Genomic DNA, 11,894 nt, shown 5'->3' with positions numbered 1-11,894 from the left:
GTAGGTCACTACTATGCTCAAGGTAGCCATTGAGTTTGTGTAGTATGAGAGTGAGGCCCCCCACAGTGGTCCTTAGCCCAACACGAGTATGTGAGCATCTTGGAGCCCCCAGAGCTAGAGAGTCTGCGGATTGATATTGGAGCCTCCTCCCTCTTTTTTGTTGTATCTACAACCCTTCATTTTGTATCTTTGTCTCAGTTTGTATCTTCTACCCATATATACTATGAGTTGGCTTTTCATTTATGCCCATATATTTTGTATCTTTCTCTTAATGGTTTGGGCGTGAAACTTTACGAGTGGGTGGGACATCACACTCGTATGATGTCTGATGGGTTTGAAACTTTGTAAGCAGGTGCATGGGATGATACCCCTCCACTCGCAAAGTTTTACCCCCATCGGGTGGCAGTGTAATGCCACCCGATATTCTTTGCATAGTGTCCAAGGGGTCCCCTATGCAAAACAAATAGCGGGTTTAGGTAAGAAATCACGCGCGTCGGGCGTTGAATGGGGTTGAGACTTTGTGAGTGGGTCCATGGGGCTACTACCCCTCCACTTTCAAAGCCTTACCCCCATCTGACGTCGTTTGGGCGGGACCGTGTGTTGCCACCCGCTATTTTTTACATAGTGCCCAAGGGGTCCCCTATGTAAAAAATAGTGGGTTTGGGTGGGATATCACACCCGTATGGCGTCTGATGGGGTCATGACTTCGCAAGTGGGTCTATGGGCTGCTACCTCTCTACTTGCAAAGTTTCACCCCCATTGGACGCTAGATGGGCGGGACTGTGTGTTGCCACCCCCGCTATCGTTTAACATAGTGCCCAAGGGGTCCCCTGTGTAAAAAATAGCGGGTTCGGGTTGGCCATCACACTCATTCTCGGCGTCCGATGGGGGTGAAACTTTGCGAGTGGATCCATGGGGTTGCTACCCCTCAACTCAAAAATATTCACCCCCATGAGACTCCGAATGGGTTGGATGGTGTGTTGCCACCCGCTCTTCATTCCATAGTGCCCAAGGGGTCCCCTATGCAAAAAATAGTGGGTTTGGGTGGGACATCACGCTCGTATGGTGTCCAATGGGTGGGACATCACGCTCGTATGGTGTCCAATGGGGATGAAACTTTGTGAGTGGGTCCATGGGGCTTCTACCCCTCCACCCAAAAAGATTCACCACCATCAAACGTCAGATGGGTGGGACGGTGTGTTGGCACCCTCTCTTCTTTGCATAGTGCCCAAGGGGTCCCCTATGCAAAAAATAGCGACGGGTTTGGGTGGGACATCATGCTCGTATGGCGCTACATAGGGGGTAAGAGTTTGTGATTGGATCCATTGGTCTGATAACCCTCCACTTGCAAAGTTTTACCACCATCGAACACCCGATGGGTGGGATGGTGTGTTGCCACCTCCTATTTTTTGTATAGTGCCCAAGGGGTCCTCTATGCAAAAAATAGCAAGTTTGGGTGTGTCCAATGGGGGTGAAACTTTATGTGTGGGTCCATGGGACTACTACCCCTCCACTCGCAAAGTTTCACCACCATCAAATGCTGGATGGGTGAGACGGTGTGTTGCCACCCGCTATGTTTTGCATAGTGCCCAAGGGGTCCCCTATGCAAAAAATAGAGGGTTTGGGTGGGACATCAACTCTTAAGTCCAAAACTCCAGTTGAAAAAATCATTCCTTAAAATAAAATAAGACTTGTATTGCACCCGCGCGTTGCTGCGGCGGCCGACCAAGGTTCCAGAAAAGAACTATTCCCTCTCTACAACCATCTCTCTCTCTCGCTCACACACACACACACACATGCCCTCTCCCTCTCTCTGTCACGTACACACACTCTCAAATATTGAAACTCTCTCTCTTTCTCTCTCACATGCACACACATATACACACCTGCTCTCTCTCTCTCTCTCTCTGTCACACACACACACACACACACACACATACACACACACACACACATGCACACACTCCCTCTCTCTTCTTACACTCTCCCACACATAGAAGCTCTCTCTCTCTCTCTCTCTCTCTCTCTCTCTCTCTCTCTCTCTCACGCACACATACACATATGTAAATATATAGTATATACAATATTATGTTTTAGATACATAAACCTATACATAGATACATATACTTATACATATATACATGTATTTAAAAATATAAATACAAACATCGACATAATTTAATTAATTTTGATTAAATTTTAATGTGCGGAGATGGGTGATAAGTTGTGGTCACTTTTAAATATATAGATAGATATATCATACACACATCTAAACACACACACACACACACACACACAAACATATATATATATATATATATATACATATGTATGTATGTATATATAAATGTAAATAAAAACACACACACACACACATATACATATATGTTTTCTATTTAATTTATATTTTATTAAAAGATACTTTTTACTCTCTATCTCTCACTCTCTTTCTCTCTCTTTTCACCCTCCCTCATTACATCTCTCTCTCTCTCTCTCTCTCTCTCTCTCTCTCTCTCTCCAGGTCTGCCCCATCTCACTCTCTCTCTCTCTCGTACATTCTACACATAGATGCAGATGTACGCACATGCATGCATATACTCTCTCTCTCTCTCTCTCTCTCTCTCACACACACACACACACACACACACACATGTATACACCGCACATGTATACACCGCACATATACTCTCTCTCTCTCTCTCTCTCTCTCTCTCTCTCTCTCTCTCACACACACACACACACACACACACACACATGTATACACCGCACATACACTAATCTAAACGCACACTCTCTCCTCCCACACAAACTATCTCCTACATAGAAATTATCTGTCCTCTCTCTCTCTCTCTCTCTCTCTCACACACACACACACACACACACACACATGATTAGTTTGACACCCTTCACTTCAGTATGGTATAAGACTTGAGGCACTGGGGTCGATGGAATTTCTGGTACCCAATCTAAGGGCAGCAATAGGAGAAAAGCTAACTCCAAAATACTTTGAGAGGCATATGATAGAACATCTCCTAAAGCTTGATGATAATAGACCACAAGGAACCAACACAATAGAAGTGGTCTAGAAAAGAAGGAATTACAAGTTTACAACTTTTAAGAAAGGAGATGCAATGCTAGTACTAGTAGTGTTCAATTCAATGACGGGCCCACACTCCAGGTAAGCTAAAGATGCGATGGGAAAGCCCATATAGGATACAATTCAAAACTAGAACATTAAGCTTTCCAGTCTATTTGGAGTATGGGTACACCCATACAGGATACAATTCAAAACTGGAACATTTGAGCTTTCTAATTTAGATGGAGTAAAGTTTTACCAAACCCAATGAACAATTATATCCTTGAGTCGTACTATGATAATCTCATAGATCCGATGCCACATCATCAAAAACACACAATGGAGAGTAGGATGTTGAGACATGAAGACATATGAATGGACATGGAATGCATGCCGAAGTCGTGCCGCTATCTCCAGTCTCATCGGAGAAAGAAGTTCTGGACATAGGGAGAAATTTTCACCGGCATATGTATACGAAGTCTTCAAGCTGCCGGAGGAATGAGTTTGTCACTTCAAACTCTTGGCTCATCAAGATCTCCTTTTCATTGTTCCCTTTCAAGGTGAGGTCATCCACAAAAAGATCATGCTCATCACGTACTCTACTTTGAGAAAATATACAATTTTGCATATAGTCTTTTTGAAAGACTAATACTTACAAAGTATACTTATAAAGTAGTTGTCAATTCTCGAGTACCGTGCTTTTGAGGGACTGATACTTTTCTAAGTCGGCAAATCCTTTTTTCTAAGCCAAGGATCAAAACTCCTAGTGGCTATACTATATACATCTCCACCTTGAGATGTCCATTTAAAAATGTTGACTTTACATTCATTTACATGACTCCCCCCCTTCCCCCTCTTATGTTGTTAAGTCTCTACTAAGGCTAAAATTGTGTCAATTGTGGTTAGTTTGGTTGTGGTAGCAAATCTCTTAACCTATTTAAAACCCTTGACCACAAGCCGAGTCTTGTACTTCTCCAATTATCCATTAGATCAAGCCGTCGGATAGCCTTATACATTGACTTGATGGAAATGAACTTATGTACTTGTGGATGAGGATCCACAAGGTTCCAAGTGTCGTGCTTCGTGATGGGAGTCATAGTACATCTGTATGGCTCCCATCTTGGTGATGCCTTAATCCTTCAATTGTGTGTGTGTGTGTGTGTGTGTGAGAGAGAGAGAGAGAGAGAGAGAGAGAGAGAGAGAGAGAGAGAGAGAGAAGTAAAGAGACACCATCACTTAGGGCTTATAAGAAACCACGCGTGTTAGTTATGATAATTAATTAGAAAGAAAAAGGAAAACTATGTGGGGCCCTATTCTCCTCGACCTATGTAGAGAGCTTGCCTTTATTCCTCAACCTAATATCGAGAGAGAGAACCTTGCCTTTTCTCCTCAGCTTAATATCGAGAGAGGGAACCTTGCCTTTCCTCCTCTCCACTCCTCTCCGTAGGGAGAAAGAACCTTGCCTTTTGTCCTCGATCTCCAACATTCTAACCCTATTCCTCCTCTCTGACAAACCCCATCCTTGACGATGTTGGGGTTGGACAGGGGAGGACAACTTTCCAAGCAAGAGCAATCTAGGAGCCCTTCACTGATAATCATACATTCAAGTCGTCGAAGTCATGCACTTACAGAATCTAGGCTCTAGCTTCAAAGAAAGTGCATTTTAAAACCTTGAGTAGGCCACCAAAGGTTAGATAGCTACATGATTGAACAACTACTGCATGGAACTACCCCAATAATTAATAGCCTTCACAGACCCAAGGCACCAGGCATTAGAAATAATATGTTGAGCCAACGCATTGCATCCAAATTATGGAAAAATGAATCATACATGCATCCATGTAACCATATTGCATCTTGGCACAACCTATGGTTGAGTAGCCACTTTCACAGTTTCATATCAACTCATTTTGAAAAAAGTATTCAAGATTATCTTTATGAAATTGCAACCCTTAAACACCATTACATGCTCATGTAGCTAACAAATACCATTCGAAGTATAACAATATAGCATCTTGCAATGCATGCCAAAAACTATGTACTAGGATACAACTATCCTAGGTTAGCTACACAAGAGAAACTCTTGCATGCATGGGGAAGATTGAATTTATTTACGCACCCGTCTTAAGCACCACTTGAACTTGTGCACAATATGTGCAACTTAGTATTCATATACCCAAACTCAAACCAGCATTTCAAATCTCAAGACCGTCAACCTCTCCCCTCCATGTAACAAGGGGGAAGATTAAGCTTGTAAAAAACTTGCAACGGGTCATGTTTGACCAATTGAGTCACAATCACCCACAAGTGGATCCTAATATTGAGTCATTGAGCCTTGTGCTTGTAAGGGTACTCATTCTTAATCAGCTCAGCTAAGGCCCAAACTATGCATGTTGAATTCTCCATTCAAAACCTAACAGCATAGCAATTTGCAATGCAGGCCATAGACTACATGCTCAAATACATCACCTTAGGATGGTTTCACTCCTAAAACTTCCACCAATGCACAGCATTCAATCTGTTAACCCACCCATCAAACAAAAAGAACCATTGAAACAGATGAACAGGATGTACACCATAGTACTCTTGATCCAAATTTCTGTCAGTAGACTCAACCTGTTGCACCAAAGTCATTGCAATGAATCATGATTCTTAAAACAAAGATAACAATCATAAAGCCTAAAGCCACCTTGCATAGTACAGTCCAAGAGCTCACCCTTTCAAGGTATTACAGAAAAAGGCCACCCCGTAGCACGGTCCACCAGTCATAGATGGATGGAATCCAGTCTATGCCGTGGCACCCCTCAATTTGCTGATTCAGCACGCTTGTCATGACTTGCTCCAATCAATGACAGGCTATGGTCTTTTGCAGCCTCAAAAGCTAGATATGTTGGGGCTTGCAGATAGTTTCCATGAGAAACCTTCCTAAGTCACAAAGATGACATAGTATGGCATCATACCGTACACAAAGTAGCTACCTCCATGCATCACACAGCCTGCAGATTAAACTAGCTCTTTAGGGTCTCTTTCAACATTTACACATTTTCCAAGCACATCAACTGCATAAGCTTTGTAATATAGAGATGACCCTTTCTTTTATTGAATGTCTAGAAAACACAGTAGCTGTAGAAACCATGAACAACAAAGTCCAGTATACCAACACCCAATGTTCCAAAAAGGAGCATGACAAACCCTAGAGTTTGCAATTTGTATACCCAATGGTCGAAATATAGTATCCGGTTTGCTAATGCGTGGGGTCCGCGAGATAGCAAGACAATGTGGAAGAGGAAAATCGAGATTGCAATGTACTGGTAGAGAATTTCCATGCTCAAGTCCATGTAAGTTTTCTTTATGTTGTGGAACTCAGGGTATCCAATGTAAGGCCATAGAGAAAGCATGACAAGGCTAACGCAAACTGCAGCCCATCCAAATGCCACAAGCTTATTGGATGTATAACCAATATGATCAACCTTATCACCATCTTGTTCTTGTGTAGGGTATGGATACGGCTCCACATAGACCTTGCTAGCAACCCAATTAGAAACCATAACCCTGAACAACCCTAAGATTGCCAAGGGTTTAGAAATGGTGGGCAAAAACCCAAGGGCTTGTGATGAGATTGTGAATTGAACTGCCATTATCCCTTGGTAAGCTGCAATTATGCTTAGAAGACCTTGCGAGCTCACAATACCAGAAATCTCAAGCCTTCTGATGCAGAAATTCTCGATGTTTTCTCCTATGATATAAGGGATAGGGGGCCTGAAAGGGTAGGCTTCAGAATTTATTAAAGCAAGCTGCCTTTCACCCCAAGTTTTGGCCATGAAACGGTAGGCTATCATGGAGTAGTAGCGCCAGAGGAGGTTCACAGGGTTGAAGTACCTTACCAGCCATGAGATTTTGGCAGCAAAACTGCCTCCTGCGAATACAGTGTCCACCTCTCCCGCCAAGATGTGGGTTGCAAAAACTGCGAAAAAGGATCGGAATGCACCCTCCAGCAGAAGCAAATCGCTTGGCTTCTGGCACAAATTGTCGGAAGACTCCGACATTCTGAACAAAGCTTGTCTCTTAATCTTTGCTAAAAAGCCCTATTAGAATAGCATAATATACAAGCTTTGGCTAGGTCTTTTAGAAAACCCTAACCATTGGGCGAAATGGCATGACAGGCTTTTGATGGATTATGCAGAAAAAACCCTAACGATCGAGGTTTGCAGAAAAACGTTCTGATTAGTGGGCGCAATGCCCTATTTGCAGAAAAACTTCCTGATTAGTGGGCAAAATGAGCTTCTGATAGGTTGTGCAGAAAAACTCTAAATACGCTTGCCATAAAATCAAAATGATAATCAGAAGAAACTCTAGGAGACAGTCGGAGAATGCTACGCCATGTGCATCACGCAAGTCAACAACATCAATATGTTTGCGTGTACTACGCACCGTCCCCCGGCCCCCCTCCCCCCCCCCCAAAAAAAAGGGGTCCACAGTTCATGCCAACACTTCTTTTTTACATGCCTTTACAATCTACATGCCTCGCGAGGCGTCACAACTAAGTGCCACGGGGTGTTAAAGACCCTTGTGAGGTGAAATCAATGGATGGAATTGATCAAAAATCGTGACGCTTTTTTTGGGCTGTCGTATAAAGTAAACTAGGTCCAATAAATTAGGGTTACTAAGTGATCAATGTTTACTTCCTAGTTTACTAAACTGGCATAATTTACTTCCTAATTTACTAAGTGATCGTAGTTTACTTCCTAGTTTACTAAGCAGGCATAGTTTACTTCCTAGTTTACTTAGCAAATCATAGTTTACTTCCTAGTTTACACCATGAAATGAGGGTGAATTTGGGTTTAGGACTTAGAAAATTTTGGAGCAACATGTTATGTGCAAAAGAGGATTTGAACTCAAGACCTTGGGTCACCGTTGGAAACATCTTCCCACTATACTATACCTTCAAACAACAAAGCCATAGAGTTTCAAGCCATTATATTCTATGTTTTTCAAGGTTAGTCTATTGGCCCTAGTTTACTGGATCTAGTTTACTTTATCTGACGGTCCAAACAAGGCGTCACGATTTTGATTAATGCCATCCATTGATGTCACCTGACAAGGGTCTTTAAGACCCCGTGGCACTTAGTTCTGAGGCTCGCGAGGCTTGATTTTTTATAATGGGCATGTACGCCATGCACATTTTTGGGTATTTTGGACGTTAAAAATCTGCAAAGATAATTCTCAACCGTCATTTAAACAATGAAAAACTTGCAAATCCCGTCCCTTTTCGACGTACAAGCGTGCTCATCACATCCCATCCCGTTATCGTCCCTTTCCGACGTACAAGCATGCTCATCAAAAGGCAATCTGTGCCCGGTTATGAGCTTTGAGGAGTCTCCTTTGAGTTGCAAAGTAACTATCACGAGGAGAAAAGACGTTTAACCAAAATAATAGTAGGAACTCGAGAGACATTCTCATTTCTATCTTTGGTATTAACAAATGCCTATTATGACCCATGTTGATTTTTGTGACTTGTAGCTTTTATGGTGTCTAGTGTGGGAGCTTGTCAAGAAATTTTTCACACAAAGCTCTGAAGTGAGATCATAAGAAGAAGGAAGAAAATCTTAGTTAACAAATAACTAATATGTTGTGCAATTCCATTTCTTGCAAGTCCACACTATCTTGCCTATAAATACAATCACTTACAAGACTTGAAGGTAATCATGGAAGTTAAGATTCCATTTCTTGCAAGTCCACACTATCTTGCCTATAAATACTTTCATTTACAATCACTTACAAGACTTGAAGGTAATCATGGAAGTTAAGATTTACATGCTAGCTAACCAACACACATGGGACAACTCTCTTAGAAACCCCTCTTGACCTCTCCTAATCCACATCTCCACCCCCCTCCTATCTATGCAACCACAAGCACTTATTCTTGACTTGCCCCTCTATGAGCCTTCTGACGCGTAGCCTACCTCCTCCTTCGCTAATATACCCACCAGGCCCTCCCCCACCCTTGGCTGCCCCTCTATGAACTCCTCCTCTCTACTAGGAGGCCAGGCATGATTTTTGATGGACACATCATGCACATTTTTGGGTATCTTGGACGTAAAAAAACCTACAAAAATAATTATCAACCGTCTTATATATGAAAAGATGCAGGGGGGAAGAGAGCTTGAGCTCTTGCAAGCACACACACACACTCACAAAACCCTAATAGAGAACACACAAGGTGAGAGGCTGAAAATCTTCTTCTTCTCTACTCCACACTCAACACACCATATACAAGATAAGAGTACACATAATATGAAAGGTACTCAACCAATACATACACGAGTTCTCTATAGTGTGAACCCGACTAAATGAGCTGGCGCTATAACTATGCCAGTCTCTAGAATGGCTGTCACACAGCCTGTCATCCCACTGGCCGCATATCACCCAAGATCTCACCAACCATGCCAGTGGTATAAGTGCGGGGCCTATCCCCCAGGCGGGTCATCACAGTGTCCACCGCCTCACTAGACGAGCTCGATATCTCAACACTCCCCCTCGAGCTCAACTCCATCTCATGTACACCAAGCGAAGCCCTGAATCTGCGGAGCTTCTCTGTACCCAATGCTTTGGTGAAGATGTCAGCTACCTGATCCTCTGTGCTAACATAAACAAGGTCAAGATCTGCTGCCAAGACCTTCTCTCTGACGAAGTGGTAGTGGACCTCTATGTGCTTCGTACGAGCATGAAAGACTGGGTTCCTGGCCAACTGTATACTGCTAATGTTGTCACAGAAAATGACAACTTGTCTATCCACTGATAGACCCAAATCTGCAAGTAGCTTTCTCAACCAAGCTACCTCACATACTTGTCTTTGAAGTCTTCGACATAACATCCATCAGGGTTAAACCGAACCTGCAAACCCTGCTCAATCATCTGGCCAACTGAAACCAGATTCTTTGTTATGTTCGGTACATGAAGTACATCTACAAGGTACTTCACTTTGCCATCTTGCATAGACAATGGCACATCTCCAACGTGGGATTCTGGGACTGTTGTTGTTGCTGCTGCTACTGACCATAATTCTGATTACCTATTCGGCCACCTCCTTGACCGCGTCCACGGCCTCCTCTACCTCGTCCTCTTCCTGAACTCGTGTAGAAGGCCTGTTGCTCTGAACTGTTTTTGCTTTGTGAAGACTGTTGGTCTTCACCCAAGCTCTTCTCTTCGATAATCAGCATAGACACCAAATCTGTAAAGTTGGGAATGTTTTCCCGAGTCTAAATAGACGTCTTAAACGCCTTGTATTGTGGCCCGAGACCACGTAGACAGACTTCCACCTTGTCATCATCATATACTGACACACCAATAGATGCAAGGGATTCCACAATACCCTTTATCTTCAACGCATAGTCATTCACAGACATGCTCTTTTTCTCCACAGTATGAAGTTCATTCTTCAACTGTATCTTACGTGCCTTGGTATTTGTTTCATAGAGCTTTACCAAGGTGTCCCACGCCTCCTTGGGAGACTTGGCATCCTGAATGTGCCCAATCATGGTGTCCTGTATACTAATGGATAGCCAATACATAACCTTCCTGGCTCCTTGGTTCCAGTCTTTAAACTCTTTCACATCTGCAGCAGTTGGATTTATGTCCGGTATCTCTGTTGCCTCTTCATGTTCACCTTCTATGTAGTCCCAATAGCCTTTTCCCATCAGGAAATTAGTCAACCTGAACCTCCAAGCATGGAAGTTATTCTTATCCAGCTTCTCAGCTACAATCTGTGTTATGCCATCATTAGACATCTTGCCAAACACACAATTTTACCAGAAACTGCACTCTGGTTTTTCCTGCACAAATGCTGTATTTTCTGCACAGCAGTACTGCAGTCCACTCAAATGTCACAACCAGTGACCTCAATGTGCATACATACACCCAATGGCAACTGTAGACCTCTTTGCAGCACCCACAGTGTCTGCACAGTCAATCTGTCTTCCTGCAGTTCTTAAAACAGAGTTCTGCAGAGAATCCATGACTTACCCGCAGTGCTCGAAATCGCCTGCTTTCTGAAAAACGGAGGTCCAGACGCGCCCGAAACTCGTTTTCGGCCCGAAAATTTTAGTCCGAAGGACTGTGCGAAGGACTGAGTCCGAAGGACTGTATAGTTGCCCTATAGCTTTACTCCCGCGAAGAAAGCTCCTCAATCAGAGACCATTTGCCGGTGCCTCCCGTAGAGCTCCCGACAAGGGTGTAGTCACCAACACAAATAGGGAAGAGTAGTTGCAGCTCTTACCCTCGTACCGCTTCCTGTGGTTCTCTTGCTTGCAGCTCAGCCCTTAGCACGAACCAGGCTCTGATACCATGAAAAGATGCAGGGGGGAAGAGAGCTTGAGCTCTTGCAAGCACACACACACACTCACAAAACCCTAATAGAGAACACACAAGGTGAGAGGCTGAAAATCTTCTTCTTCTCTACTCCACACTCAACACACCATATACAAGATAAGAGTACACATAATATGAAAGGTACTCAACCAATACATACACGGGTTCTCTATAGTGTGAACCCGACTAAATGAGCTGGCGCTATAACTATGCCAGTCTCTAGAATGGCTGTCACACAGCCTGTCATCCCACTGGCCGCATATCACCCAAGATCTCACCAACCATGCCAGTGGTATAAGTGCGGGGCCTATCCCCCAGGCGGGTCATCAGTGTCCACCGCCTCACTAGACGAGCTCGATATCTCAACAATATATATACAGTGAAAAACCTGCAAATCTCATCCCGTTGTCTTCGGATTTGACATACAAGGGTGCTCATCAAAAGGCAACCT

General features: G+C 43.4%; 1 protein-coding gene across 1 annotated transcript; it reads right to left on the bottom strand.

Moving 5' to 3' along the window:
• Positions 1-6,145: 6,145 nt before the first annotated feature.
• LOC147606039 (uncharacterized) lies at positions 6,146-7,492 on the bottom strand. The gene has a single exon (XM_086792579.1). The coding sequence runs from the start codon at positions 7,120-7,122 to the stop codon at positions 6,184-6,186; it is 939 nt and encodes a 312-aa protein (XP_086648705.1). The 5' UTR covers positions 7,123-7,492; the 3' UTR covers positions 6,146-6,183.
• Positions 7,493-11,894: the final 4,402 nt, after the last annotated feature.

This window comes from Cibotium barometz, chromosome 58 (genome assembly GCF_041138505.1).
Source record: "Cibotium barometz isolate CiBa-2024 chromosome 58, ASM4113850v1, whole genome shotgun sequence".
NCBI lineage: Eukaryota > Viridiplantae > Streptophyta > Polypodiopsida > Cyatheales > Cibotiaceae > Cibotium > Cibotium barometz.
Note: the sequence above shows the minus strand (reverse complement) of the source record. Positions and strands in the feature narration are given on the sequence as shown.